We start from the raw sequence: 15,379 nt of genomic DNA, 5'->3' as shown, positions 1-15,379 counted from the left end.
ACCCTCGTATACATCACCATGATATCTCGAGTCAATATCCTAATCCAATAAAAAAAAGTACACTTCTCCTAAAGAAGAGGAAATAATAAAGGCCCTAAAACAAGTTTGTACAAATGATGAATATTTTGGTGGAACTAAAGCAAATTGAACTTTTCGGATAAACCCTACTTAAGTTCGAAAGGGTTAATTACAACGTTGGTTGCCGAACATATATGTTTCACTTTGGTCATTAAGTTTTATAAGGGCATTCAATTCCGTTTTTAAAATTTTATGATCTTTTAAATGCGTTGTCTACTTATTTTAATTTTTTCGTTACATTATTATTTACTTATCCATCTATTTGAGAAGTAAAATGATCAATTGAAGGGTAGTCAAGTAGTCAAACAAGTGACGTAATTGGAGAATCACAAAATTTGAAAATTAAATCAAATGCCAAAAATGAAAGACGAGGACAAGTGCAAAGACCATTGTCGTAATTAACCCATCTTAATTAGTATACTGACCACATTCTTGCCCAACCTACATGCATTATAAATATGTTGAAAGTTGCTTTGAGTGTGATTAGAGCTTTGCCTTACGAGAAAATTTTGCGTATGGCATCTTTCACAAGTTAAATATGTGATATATTGTATTTTAATCTTATCGGACTCTACATCACTCTCGGTTAGTATAACTGTCTTAACAAAACTTACGTTGTGATATCACTCTCGGTTAGTATAACTGTCTTAACAAAACTTACGTTGTGATTTTCACTCTTGTAATCTTCTTCATCTCGTTTTAAAAAAAATTTCCAACCCAAACAGTCATCACATTTACAAAATCCACAAACACACATACACACACAAAATCTCCCTCCTTTCCTTGTGCAGTTGAAAAATGTATTCAAACTCAAACACCAAGGACCTAACAATTGTATCAGAAAACTTCAGGCAGAGGCCTGCCTTCCAGAAATGACTTAAACAGCCTCAGTGATCTCCCAGGCTGTGAGAATGGAGCTTCATGGGAGGCACCTCTGATGGTGGCAAATGAGAGAATGTTTCCGTAAACTTGAGTCCACCCACCAACCTGGACGGAACAAGAAGAAATCGTATAAAAGTATAAAACCCGATTTCCGTTGCTCATTTTTTGTAACAAATAAATTCTTAGAATGGCACAAAAAAGGGTGATCATAAGCATTGCGACATAATACCTGCTTTCCCTCGAACCAAACTCGATAAGGGACAGTGGTGTTCAATCCTAACTCCGTTGCCAATCTATATACCAAACTTCGGCTTCCCGTTAATGGAATTACAGAATCCTGATCTCCACTGAATTGAATTTTTTTATGAATTAGTTTCGTAGCAGCTAGAAGTATCCATATATCATGTGAGACTGAAATATAGTTACCTGTACACCAAGACTGGGATTCCTTGCTTCACAAGCGATCCGACTAGTGAGATTGTAGGTATTTCCAGGTTGAGCACTTGGTAGTCCAAAATGCTATAGGCAGCAAAAGTATGAAATTTCTGTTAGTAGCTGCAGAAATTGTATTTGTTTAGAATTCCCACGTCAGCTTTTTCTTTAATCTCAAGTAAAAAGAATTTACTTGCTGCAAACATCCCATCTCCGAACGCCAACAAGCCGCGCATGGAGAGCCTTCTGCACATCTTTCCGGTTCAAATAATTCACAGTTTTGTCTTCAACACACACATCTATCCTCTCAGTCATTTGCTGCAGCCACATAATACGAACACGTAGATGTAAATGAGAAAAAATTTCAGAAAAATATGGAACTGATCTCCGTGCGCTCCTGTTTATTGATGTTCCTTAATATCCTATGATTTATTCATTCCAAAAGCTATAAAAAAGGAATGTGCGGGTGGAGAAAATGGGTGTAACAAAAAGTTAAAAGGAAGAGAATTAGGCTTACATTGGGGCTTATAACCTTGGATTGTGAGAGCACAGATGAAATGCAGACATCGAGGGTTACATCGTATTTGTCCACAAATTTACTTGTTTCTTTGCTCACTTGGCTCATAACCCTTGAGCAAACAGGCGACATCGAGTCTCTGTAGTACTCGCTCACATAGCGCGAATAGTTACAGACAGAAGTGAACATGTTGTATGTTAAATCGGATATTAGGCCGTGAGACCAGAAGAACTCCGCTCTCGAATTAAAGTCCGTGGCAAATTCTAGAACAGGATTTCCCAGCTGCAGTAAGAGAAAATATCCATATATTAGCTGATTCAACTTTCTGAACGACGAATGTTAGTTTCAAACTTCCCGTAAAAGTGCTTCTGCTCACAGCAATTCCTTTTAGATTGAACGACTTTTCCTTTCTGTTGATTTCAATCATAAGCTTTGCAAGTTGAGGGATGTAGTGACCTGGAATTAATAATAATCAGAAAAAGAAGAAAATAACAATAAGAAAGTGGATGAAACAGGAAATCGAAAACGACTCTCGGCAATGGTTATTTGCAGTACCTGCATAACTTTCTCCTGTTAGAAACAAATCCCTGTGCTTGTACTGGGGGAACTTGTTGAACCAGCGTTGCAAGAATACAAGATTGTCCCTCGCTTGAGAAGTCAAATGCAGAAACACAAAATATCATAAGTTCTAAATTATGAATTAGGACAAAGAAATATAAAAAGGAAAAAAAATGAAAAGAGCTTGTTAATACTAAAGATTTGCAGCTCAAGAGTTTTGAGCTCCTGGGGGCAAAAGGAAATATCTCTTTTCTATATATCTCGTATCGTGTGATATGATATATCTTGGTTGCACGGCAAAATCTCTTCTTCACGGGGGAGTTGCAAATTTTCTTCAATAGTTCGGGACTAGTGAGTAGTCCAGAAAATGAATTGTGAAGAATGACTCTAAAAAATCGAATGATGAAGATAGTTTAAAAAGTCGAACTACCCGGTAGACTCACTACTAAAAACAAACCTAGGGAGCTGAAAGCAAAAGCTGCAGCGAAATTTCAGCCAAGAATAACAGTTTGAAATGTCACTTCTTGAAAAGCCTAACCAACTTTAATGCAGTCCACTTGGAAAACCAAATTTTCAAAAGGAGAAAAGCAGAAAGAAAGAAACAAAAGGATGAACAGAGATTATTGGAAGCGATAGAACATGGACAGTATACCTGTTGCCTCGTCATCCACTGCTATATAGGAGGAGCTTGATTTAGCATAAGAGAATCCCACTCCAACTGGTGTCTCTAAATACAACATATTTGCCTCTGCATTATATCAATGCCAAAATTATGAATGTGTTAATTTCCAAGTCATGCAGCTTAGCCGCACCTAGCATCGTTCTTTTTAATATACAAGCGATATTGGGGAAGGGAGAATTGAGCGCGGAGAGCGGAAACTAAAACTGATCATTACCTCTATTCCAGCTGTACTCATTTCTAACCAGAACCTCACCATCTGGTCTAAAAGGTCCATTCTCAGAGAATGCTCCTACCCCAAGAGAAGAACAACCGGGTCCTACATGAAAACAAAGTTTAACCCAACAATGAAGGAACCGCATTACATGTGTGAGTTAGGCCAGTTAGTCAGGCAAGTGTGCCGACTCTTTTCACTCAAGTTTGAATCCCGCACATAGATTAGAGTAATTTAGAATATAATTGTGTCAAGAAAAAAACATGAAGCAACCGCATTGTAAATTTAATTCACATTGAAGGAAGTAAAGGGGAGTAATTAGTTACTGACCTCCATTCAACCAGAGGACCAAAGGCTTTGAAGCTGGAGTGATTTCGGCTTCAGCAAAGTAGTAAAAAAGAGATTTGTGGTTGTGATCGTCCACGGTAATGTAACCAGAAAAATGTTGGAATCCGACTGGGGGTTGTCCAGGAAGGCTGATAATCTTGTGATCAGGGTGGTGATGAGAAGAGGACTCAACAGCCTCCATGGAATAGCAGAGCTGAAGAAAAATTGCTGCAGCCATTGACATGGCCTTCCATGTCCCAGAAGGACACATTGTTTCAGAAGTAGAGAGAGAGAGAGAGAGAGAGAGAGAGAGAGAGAGAGAGAGAGGGAGAGGTGTTTAAATGTTAGTGGAGAGCATGAGGGTGAGAGTGGGGGCACTATATAGATGGAGAGAAACTTACCTAAACCAATGCCATTGTAGACTTTGCAGTTGTATTTTCAAGTTACCCGTTTTGATTTTCAGTCGCGATAATGTGTGCTTAGCCTACTATAATGCTATTATAACCGTATTTCAAATCAATCACCTATTGTCATGCATTTTAATTTTCTCATGCAGTAATGCGTTATTGACTTGAGATATCATTACAGCAATCTCTGTTATTCTAAACTACTCTAATTTAAAAGACCGTCACTGAAACTCAAATGTAAGAGGACGAACGTGCCAACTGGCGTGACCTACATGTGTAATGCCATTACCTTGTTTTATATTATGATTACATTCCTAGCTTTTTGATTGCAGGCCTGAAAACGGTGATGAAAGAGATGTGTAAGAGACAGAATGACTTGACTGTAGAGAGTGAGTCTGGTCTGTACTTATTTGGTCTTTTGAAAATCGTAGAGAGCATGATGGAATCAATGGCCTTTGCTTTACAAGAGCTCTGAATTAATTCTCAGAAATTTCAGTTTTGTTATTTCTGCAATGTTCTTCTTCCATTTCAACTAAACAGTATTGAGCATGATCCATGGAAAGTGGCTTTACAGGAGATTACTTTCCATCTCAGAAAAATGTGTGGAAAATAGCATTATATATGTAAATGTGTGTGTGTGTGTGTGTATTTTTTTTCCTAAGCTCATGTTTTTCCTGTAATTTTCTGATATGAATATATTTCTTTGATAGCTTTGTAGTTTCTTTTTGGTTTTCCCAAAAAATTGGCTTGATTTGATAACTTTTCTTGATCTACAAGTACAATCCCATATCTAGTTTTCTAATTTAGAGAATATTTGAAAGTTGATATAGGACATTGACTCTCTTATTGAAGCATATCTCACATCGAACTATATTGAAGGATTTTGCTACTAATTTAACTGAGAACTTTTGCGACGAAAACTCGCACCCAGAATTTTTCCAATACTTTGTTTCATAGATACAACTTCTGAATTGGAAGCGGTCAAATTTGAAATTAAACCAAATTATTACCGAATTTAAATTTAAAACTTAAAAATGAAATTGAGAAGAGAAATATCGCTGAGTTACGTGATAGTTAGTTCACAAATGCTATAGTTTGAGCGGATACTTATCATCAAGAGCTCTCAAACATTACCTTTATGTATTTATCTGCAAAAGAGTTTGTTAAAAAGTGTTTTGTTATAACAATGATGTATTCAACTTTTGGTAATGTTGTCATTTTCTTTTCGTATTTTATATGAATTGAACACTCACAAGGATGCAGGTCCACAGAGACACCACATGTTCCCCGTCAGAGCTTCACAAACAACAAGTAATTTTGCTTCTAAATTCTAATGGGACCCGATCTGCTTCCTTTCCTTCTCTAAAACTCAATTGTTAAAAGAAAAAAACAACAACACATTGCAGTGCGTGGCGTTTCTAACAAATGATTTTGCATCTCACCCAATGACCACTGAGAAAAATGGTCATACGAGATTATAAAAACTTCACCTTCTGCATTTTTAAATCTAAAAGGTGGTAGTAGTTAAAGGGGTGCCTTTGTTGACACCAAACTCCGTCAGGTTTTTCATCTAAAATAAATCGTGTGCCTTGTACACGATTTGTGTTTGAGATTATTTAAGACATTTTAACTCTCCATTGCCTTCTAAAAAGTTGCCTTCAACGAAACAAAATCTAGAGTTTTTACAAACTACAAAATGAAAATGACTATGCAATGGAATAATATTTGTTATTCCAAAACAAAAAGGAAATTTAGTAGAATGACATGATATAATTATGGTCGAGTTTCTCTCTAACAATATAGTGCTCAAAATATATAATATATCACATGTTACTGAAGTATAGTTGTCCTCTAAAATAATGGTAATCATCAAACTTACATTGTTTTTACAAAGTTATTGCTCTTGGCAAACAATGAAATAAAAATGAGGTCAAATGTCCACAACAACTTTAAACATAGGTCATGTGCAAGTACTTTGGATGGAAAATTTAACGGTGTTAGAATGAGATGACAAATTAACGATTTCAAAAAGTTAATATAACGCATATGACAAACTAAAATATATATATAAGTTTATGTGACATTTCAAACATTAAGTACGAGGTAAACCCAATATAGTTTTAAAGTAGCAATTTTGTAAGTACACCCATTTAACCTCCTCTACTTGACACGTGCCACTGCCCATTTAACCCAATATAATTTTAACTTAGCAATACTGTCAGTATTTGGCTTTGATTCGTTTAACATTTGAGATTGTAAATTGATCATTTTAGTTAGCTTCTCATGTTATTCTAAATGAAACATCATACGAGATTACCTCTCTAGTGGAGTCACATGATGCAAGTGTTTACCCTCGACCGTGAAGAAGAGGATCAACACTTCAAGGTGACATCTCCTTGGTTTATCAAGAACAAAAAGGGCACAATACAAACTCAAATTTACAAACAATTGCATTTTTCTTTCTAATTTAACATCGATCATCTATAATATTCTTTTAAGATCTCTTCCGATAAAGTGAAGACTAAATGAAGTAACCAGAATCGACGAAATAATGGATGGTTGTTCTCAATGTTCATCTTTAACCTAGATATTCACTTATGATGTTTAAGCATAAGATAAAATCTTCATCATGAAGTCATTGCATTTGATATCCAAGTAGATTCCATCACTGGGCCATATGGTATGAATAGACAAATCACATTCATAAATCCCATGCTTTGGTTATGGCAGAAACATGGTCCCAAGATACATACATTTCATGAATATGGATGGTCTTCTTCATCATTGCTTCAACCCCTTGTCTCTGATTTTTAAGGTCATAATTTTGGCATCTAACAAACGCTCAACATTATCAATTTGCTCTTAGGTTAATGGTCGTTTCCAGGGACGGAGCTAGAAACTTTTTTTAGCAGGGGCGGCCTTCTTAACCTCCAAATTTGAGGAAAAAAGTTCACGATAGTAGGATTTTTTTGTATAATTCCATTGCTTTTCTTTTCTTATCAAATTTCATTAAGCCAACTTGTAGACATTTTTTTTCACAATGATAGCTTATTATACATATTATTTAAAAATTCTAACTAAAGTACATAAATATGATAAATTTTAATTTTGTAAACATCCTTATTTTTTTTGCCTCCATAGAACTTTAGTTGGGGTAGTTGCTCTTAGTAGGTCTTAGCTGCCTTCGTCATTGATTGTTTCTGATATCAAAAAAAGCTTTAGATTTGAATCTTTGCTTTTCTGTGAATAAAAATTAAAAATAAATTGTGAAAAGGTAATTCGATTGTATCCTTTCATAAAAATGTTGAAATTCTTTGATATGTTCTAATTGTTCCATGATACCATAGTTTTGAAGCTTGTCTAGAATTATAAGGTAAAAAAAGGATTTAAAAAAAAAAAAAAAAAAAAGTATGAATGGGAAGTGGTTAGGAGCATCACCGTTGGAAAATGTGTCAGAGTAGAGTTTATATATTTTTATAAACTCCTGGCATGCAAGCAAAGTTTTCATCTTTTTTCTTCCACTGTTCTTTTACATATGCTAACGGATTTGGATTTCATCGTATTCAAATGGTTGGGATTTTAGAGATTTTTACATTTTAGTCATTTATTGTATATCGTACGATTATAAATTATTTAATTTTTTATTTAAAATTAAATATAAATAGTACATGACAAAAACTGATCACACAATGTACGACAAATGCTTAAGATGTAAAAATCTTTAGAATTTATAGAGGATCAGGAGAGAGGATCCTCATCCTATGTTAACCCCTTTTGATGAAATTTATAATTTTTATATTCGTAGTGGAGAAAAGCTCATCAACTTTTCTATATTTAAATAGCTTCATAATAAAATAAAATAAAATAAAAAATTTGTCAAAAAAAGGAAAATATTATTGAGTTCCTTGTTTTAAGGGCATGTAGTAAGTGCCACAAATCACAACTTGTGTCCATAAAGCAGGTTGACTTGAACTTTAAGAAATGCTAGCTTATGAGTTGCTTCTTTTTGTTATATATATATATATATATATATATATATATATATATCATGTTTCTCAATTTAGGAGAGTAGGATTCCCTCCTCTCTTATTTCCATCCCTTTCCTTTCCCTCCTTTCATACATTATTTTTTATCTTATTTTCTTTATGAAAAAATCAATATAAGATGTTGATATAACTTAACCGTAACTGTTTAAGTATGAAAGGAGGGAAGGAGAGAGAATCCTCTTCCCAATTTAGGGGCGCTGTAAAGCATGATAGCTTTGACAGGAGATGCTTATGTTGTTTTCTGTTTGGCAATTGCCTTTTTTAGGAAGATTTTGTTATCTACTTAGAGGAATTCAGTGTTTCATAGCACTCCGTGCTAACACAAAATTTTAACATCGTTTCAACTAGTACGTTACTGACCCAAACACAACACTAGTGCTCCAAGCATCTAGGTTATAACTTTGAGGGGTCCCAGCGTAGAGCCGTAATTTTTTTAAGGGCATTTTGTCGAGCACTTGATGAGCCTATTATTGTCTACGAGCCATGATTTGCGCATGTCAACTGCTGAGTGTTGCTAAGTGCCCCTGCCGAGACCCCTTGCCCGGTCTTCTCGACAGTGCCTCGTACCAAACATTCAGAGGACACTAGACAGACCTTCACTTGTGTTTCGTAGGCTCCGGTGGGTCGTGGGACTCCATGGTCCCCATATGGATCGGCCCATACACACAACAGTTCAAACTGCAGTTGTGACGAAAACTTGAATTTATATGCTGAACCTAAGTTACAGATTATGAGCTCACTCCTGACTCCTCCCCATCACGATACAATCTACACAAGATGGCCATTATCGACGTAATGTTGGGCCACATAATTATAAAGATAATCTTTCATGCTATATATGACGGGGAGAATGCTATCGTCAACCAGCATGTGCGCAATTCATATGCCAATAAACAAAATTGAATCTTGAGCGACTGACGCTAACAATCCATACAAAGATGGCTGGCACCAGTAGATCCTCTGAAACTGAGAATATAGTTACGACAAAAACAATTGCGATTTTCTATCCATATAAACAAGAGCAGAGGAGGAAAAATGACTCTCGATTCACAAACCCTCGCAAGAAAAAAGAAAAAAAAATGTGAACTTGATTACATAGAAAAAATTGAGTGATATGCGTACCACAATCCCAACTCTATTTAATTATACAGGGAACTCTAGTGCTTATGCGCGAGAGAGAGAAATGCTAGCAGCGTGGACAAGAACTTTATGTGAAAAGTATAAAAAGAAAAAAGAATTGGCATAACAAACAATCTGAAGGCGGCGTCTATCACGAAGAGGGACCAAAATCTGCTGTCTGATACGAAGAGGGATCAAAATATGCTATCACGAAGAGGGATCAAAATCTGATGCAGCTGACTTGTAAGCCGAGATGGGCTGATCGATTTCCTTACGAGATGCTTCCCAAAGTTGCTGTTCTATCCCCAGCTTCCTCAGCTCATATAAACCCCGCTCCACTGCCACAAGTTAAGCACTTATACGTTCATTTACAGCAACAACATTAGATAGAAACTACAGAATTCGCAACACAAACAAGGTTCCCAATCTACGTATTTCTATTTCTCCGTTTAATTCCGGTCAAGGTCATGGCATTATTTTAGCAACTCAAATAACGAATTCATTGATAGCCCATCATTACTAAGAATGCCTTCAATTAAATACAGGCAAGGCCAGCTGGCCTGATGAGTGCCACTGTTGATTGATATTTGGTAATGAAGAAAGCTTACCATCCACGGCATCATGGCAAGTTGGTGTCTGTGCACTGCGGTTTATCCATAGCTGAAGCCGGTCGTCTGCAATATCGTCTTCCACACCATGTACTTTAGCTCTTCTCCAAAAGTAAGTCAGCCAAGCCTGCGATGTCAATGGAGTACTCAAACAAATGTCAGCATGATAGCAGAACGAGAGCATATATGGGATATTCAAGGGGGTAAACCAACTGACCACTTTGAAAGAAATATCTTCAATCTCCTCATCACTAAGATCTGCAAGAAAAGAAAGACGGGGATAGTGATAAAGGTAATTGCCATCAGTTTAAATCTATCTATAAACTGGGTGTGTAATACTACATAAAATACTATATAACTGTGATTCTATCAGATGACTTTAACTTTAAGCAGGTAAATTTTGAATCACTTGCTTGGTCTTGGATATTCCCCAAAACACACCGTGTGTTCACTTTTTTAGGTCAAAAACGTGTGATCGCTTTTGGGCACGGGGAGGGTGAAGAATATAAAAGGTCTCATAATATGATAAACCATTCTCACATGCAATTTTTTTCTGTTACTAGTAAACTTTCCCCAATATTCCTTGTACCAAAATTAAACTCAGGAAACAAAAAGGTTCGATTAAAAAATTTCGACATAGGGTTGAGGTCACCTTTTCTAGTCAATCACATGCCTTCGCCTAACCCCACCTAAAACAAAACGGCCAAACTTATACTAATCATAAGTTACAAGGAAAAGTCATCACGAAAGATGGAGGCTTTGAGAAGTAGTAATACAAATATTTTCTTGTATGATTAAGATTTGTGTGCGTTGAGATTCCTTAATTTCAGCATAAATAATAGATATGAAGACACATTGTGCAACAGATCAAAATCTCTCTCTTACCAAATGCCTCCATGAACTTAGGGTCGCCAGGCGATTTGGAATCTGAAATTCAAATGAAAAGTAAGGTAAGCATTTTTTATGAGATTCTTTCTGCTCCGTTCCTTAAAAACCCTTGGACAACTCTACAATAGCCAATATGAAAGAGTGTGAAAGCAAGAATAAAATTGTTGCGCCAAACAGCATTTGAACTATTAAGCATATGGATGTAACTATCAGAATAGTTTACCAAAAAACCATAATCAGAATCACTACAAATTAATTATATTGCCAAGAAATGGTTATAGTTTAAAATCAAGAATATGAAAAGAAAGAAGTACAGGGCATATGACTGAGAAAAAGAGTTAACTAATTAAGTCCATTTTCTCCACAACATCTTCGAGCTATCGTATGAAAGAAAACATATAGTTCGACACATATTTTCACATTGAAAATAGACAACCAAGCGTGAAAAGAACGGAAGGATAAGATCATGCAATAATAAAGTTCACTTTTGTCCCAGAAAGAGGGAGGAAAAAGAACTCTAGAATAACATGAGACAATTAAGAAAAATACCTAAAATGGACTGCCGAACGGAATTAGGACGTATATGTTTGGCCAATGCAATCGCAACAGCATCCTCAACCTAAAAGAAATGCAGTGCAGAAATTAGAAGTTGAAAGCCAGATAATATATAAAGTATATATTGTTTTAAAGAAGAATACAAAGATTTATATGTCAAAGATTAGGAATAGACCTTTAGAGAAGATAGTTCCCTCATACCCATTTCCACTGAAAGCATACTCTCAATATTTCCTTCGCCGGTAAGGTCGGTTAAATCCCGTGCCAGCTTACTTCTATCTGGATCATCACCACCTGGTACACATCATACAGTACAAAATTTTAATTGAGTGCATCAAATGAAAAACCAAATTAGACAGAACAAAATCGTCTTCTTTGATATAAGGAATGAATAAACTAACTTTTTCCCCAAGATTCCTCCTTTGCCTTTTGTCCAGCAGAAATGACAACTTCAAAGGGAAGAGGAGCTAACGACGACCAGTGCTCACGCTTTGACACTGCTATATCTGCACATATGCCTAAGCACAAAAGAAAACAGCAAATAAAGCAAAATCTAACTAATTATAAATCCACAAATTGATTCATTCAAATCCATATTCACATATACACATGTATAAACACACTTCACCATACACTTTCTTGATGTTATGACCATGATGGAATGGACAATTTTGAAACTAACCAAATCTCCAAATAAAGTGCAAAATTCCTCAGCAAGCTGAGATATCAGATTTAGGCATGCAATTTATATCCTCATTCAGGAAGGAGAAGATGGTAGGAAATAGAATACCATGTTGCACAGCTAAACCCCAGTAACGAGCAAGCCAACATCTCTTCAAAACAACTTCCTCCTAAAAGATGGATACAGAAATAAAACTTAAGAGTATGAACAGATAAAAATAAATCTCACTCAAGTTTCAGTAGACAAACCATCTCTTCTTGAGTTAAAATCATTCTTTGCGTCTTTGTACGAAGAGTCCTTGCTTCAGATTCTGCTTCTCGAAGCTGTTCAACTGCTGCTGCGGCCCCGTCTTTTAAATTCTGATTTTAACAAGAGAATAAACTCATGAAGCTATCACATAAATCAGAAACACATGATTAAGATCTAAAGAATATACCTCAATTTCTGAACGAAGAGTTGCAATTTCCTCCTCTTTCCCATCCTTGTTTTGCTTGGCAGCGAGAAGAGCAGCCTGAACAATCAATAATATTTAGTCTAAAGATAGCCACTACGTCATTTTTAACGGAACAAGTTTCAATCAATAATTTAACCTCCCCACTTACCTCTCTTGAACGCAAAGCTGCTTCCTTCCTGCAGATGAATCATTTAAATAATCACAACCAGGATATCAAATAATAGCAGAACAGATGCAAAACAACTCAACATTACCTGCTCAACAATTTGGCTTCCATGCTTACACCTTCACCCAGATTAGCAACCTGTATTGAACATAAAAAAAGCTGAATCAGCACCGCCACCTTCTTTGTAGCAAACTTAAGCTAATATTGTCAAAACTATAACACTATGTTTGGATGAGGGAAATAAACTTTCAATTTGGACAATAGACAGAATTTATAAATTGACACGCACCAATTACCTTGTTTTGATTCATACAACAACAACAAAGCCTTATCCCACTAAATGGTTGATTCATAAACATTGAAATTTTAAATTTCCGTGTGGAAAAAAAAAATGGAATTAGGGACCTCCAATTCCCAAGTTTAAATTCCATGTAAATAGGTGTCATTTCCAAATTTCTATGATTCAGAGTCTAAAATTAAAAAATAAAAAAAAAAATGCTCAACCATGAGTTGACACCGCCACCACCGCCCACCCACCATCATCACCACCATTGTGGCTCCTGCCACCACCACATACCGTTGTGGCCCCCGTCACTGCTGCCGCCACCAACCACCGCCATCACCGCTACCCACATCATCACCCCCGCCGCCACCACTACTAGCACATTTTTTATACACACATTAAATTCCGTATCAAATTGCATTGTTCTTTTAAATTAACCCAACAAGAAAATTCACAAGTTCTAGAAAATAAAATTCTATCATTTTAGAATTCCTTAATAATCTTAAATTTTCTCATCCAAACAGTGTAGAGGAACATATAAGCCATGATAAAAGGAAACATCTGATTTTTAAAGGGCAACATTTCTGATTTACAAGCTATACAGTTAAATCAAATATGAATAAAAGGATTGACCTGTTTCTCAAGTTCCTTTGCTCTGGCCTCTGCTTGCGCATGTTTTTCTTCAGCAAGGCGAAGCTGTAATGCATATTTAGGCATAAATTTCACAAATAGAATATAACGAGTCATGTTCTGTGCATGCGTGGTTATGAATGTATGTCTGTATTATGATGTAGAGTATTTGCATAAGCTTGGGTGTATTAGAATGTATAAGAGCACACCTTCTCGAGTATAATCTCATTATCTTCTTGTAGCATATCAAGCTGCAATTACAGTACATGTTAGTTTCAAGAGTATTTCTTAAAAACCGACACTTAAGGTTCTGCAAATACCAATCTTAAATTCAATTGTAGTGATAAACGTATCCTTAAATACAGGTAAAGGTTATCAGCGTCTGTTATGAAGACAGAATTTGAGGAGACGAAAATGACATACTTCATCACGAAGTGCAGAAGCCTCACGCTCATCTCCTGGGGCTTTGGGGTTTAACTGTCCAATATCTGGCATAAACCTGTCCCGGTAACAAATTAAATATATTAGCTACACATACTTCCTAAACTTTGATAACATCAACTAGCTACAACAATGCAAGTGAGAAATAGATATCTTCGGAACTTGCCTTTTATCTCTATTCCTAGTAGGAGGATCAATTGGAGGTATGGTTACCGGAGTTCTAAGCGAGGGTTTGCTCAGCGGTGGCACTACTGCCGCTGAACGAACTGATATAGAGGGTCTCCCTGCTGATGTGGAACGAACCGATGTTGTATGCTCTACAAAGTTCCTACCTAACTAATTAAAATACCAGAATTCAATCAGCCATAAGATCACCACATGCAAATCCTCTTACAAGCTTACTAATAGAAAGTTAAGTCAAAATAATTAACTTAACACTAATTAAGAACAAGGCAATAAAAAAACTCTAGCAGGAAAAATAATTTAAGTTCAATTCGATTCGAATTTAACTAAAATCTCTATAAAATTAAGCTCCTACTCAATCTAAACACAACGAACTAAGCACAATTCAGATCTTAAAACAGCATTAACGAAATTAAACTAAATAAATAAATAAAAACTTCAATTCCACTTAATTCAGATCACGTAATTATCAGCGTAGATTCTGAATTACCGCAGGAGACGGAGATCTATTAGGCCGAGTAACCGGAATCGCCGGAAGAGGCTTTGCGCCGTTAGTAAAACCATTTCCGGACAAAGAAGACGGTCCATGACGCGGCTGAGCGAATTGGAAACCGAGATCGTCGTCGTCGTCTTCGTCGTCGCCGGTGGACTGAGAAGCCATGACCTGAGCTAGCCGCTGAGCCGCGGCTTTAGCGGCGAAGTTTTGATTTCGCTTGATGGTGGAGATTCCGGTGGCCGACGGATTAAGCCGGGAGTGAGGGTGCGCCGGGGACATCGCCGGAGAAGAGCCTGCGCTGCTCGATCCTCCGCTCCACTGGCGCGAGTACCCCGGACTCGCAGGTCTCCTCCGATCCATCTATTTATGTGTATGTGTGTGTATTGCTGTGAAATGAAAGCTGATATTTTCTCGAGAAAATTTTCTCGAAGTTAGATTTTCTCGAGAAAATCGAAGGAAAATCGGGGGGTGGACTGAGGGAGACGAGAGAAATAGGGGAAGGTGTGTTTCCCTTTTGAGTTCGGGGGTCAGCGACAGGTTGTGTGGGGTTGAAATGCGCATTGCTCTGTGCTTAAGAGCAAAACGGTGGCGTTTGTGCGTTTAATTGACGTCGAAGCACGTTTCGCGGGAGCCGGCGGTGACGTGTCAAATGAGGAGGCGTGGGCCCGAAACTTTGGTGGCGGCCGATGCCAGATATTTCGGATAATGACTCATTCGTCGGCGATTTCGGACAC

At 36.8% G+C, this 15,379-nt stretch overlaps 2 protein-coding genes across 2 annotated transcripts; both read right to left on the bottom strand.

Moving 5' to 3' along the window:
- Positions 1-725: 725 nt before the first annotated feature.
- Positions 726-4,148, bottom strand: LOC137712692 (serine carboxypeptidase-like 45). The gene is made up of 10 exons (XM_068451824.2): positions 3,691-4,148; positions 3,364-3,465; positions 3,120-3,215; positions 2,465-2,557; positions 2,286-2,365; positions 1,910-2,191; positions 1,586-1,710; positions 1,387-1,479; positions 1,190-1,307; positions 726-1,065 (listed from the first exon to the last, which is right to left on the bottom strand). The coding sequence occupies exons 1-10, from the start codon at positions 3,956-3,958 to the stop codon at positions 916-918; spliced, it is 1,407 nt and encodes a 468-aa protein (XP_068307925.2). The 5' UTR covers positions 3,959-4,148; the 3' UTR covers positions 726-915.
- A 5,063-nt stretch (positions 4,149-9,211) lies between these two features.
- LOC137712691 (coiled-coil domain-containing protein SCD2-like) lies at positions 9,212-15,218 on the bottom strand. The gene is made up of 17 exons (XM_088684254.1): positions 14,640-15,218; positions 14,133-14,302; positions 13,949-14,024; positions 13,735-13,776; positions 13,529-13,591; positions 12,701-12,750; positions 12,595-12,622; positions 12,429-12,503; positions 12,241-12,351; positions 12,101-12,161; positions 11,712-11,828; positions 11,486-11,604; positions 11,305-11,374; positions 10,753-10,794; positions 10,085-10,125; positions 9,868-9,994; positions 9,212-9,597 (listed from the first exon to the last, which is right to left on the bottom strand). Exons 1-17 carry the CDS (start codon positions 15,003-15,005, stop codon positions 9,467-9,469), a joined length of 1,689 nt encoding a protein of 562 aa, XP_088540380.1. The 5' UTR covers positions 15,006-15,218; the 3' UTR covers positions 9,212-9,466.
- Between the last annotated feature and the right edge of the window lie 161 nt (positions 15,219-15,379).

Source organism: Pyrus communis, chromosome 14, assembly GCF_041283825.1.
Source record: "Pyrus communis isolate YQ-2024b chromosome 14, ASM4128382v1, whole genome shotgun sequence".
In the NCBI taxonomy this organism is placed as follows: Eukaryota; Viridiplantae; Streptophyta; class Magnoliopsida; order Rosales; family Rosaceae; genus Pyrus; species Pyrus communis.
Note: the sequence above shows the minus strand (reverse complement) of the source record. Positions and strands in the feature narration are given on the sequence as shown.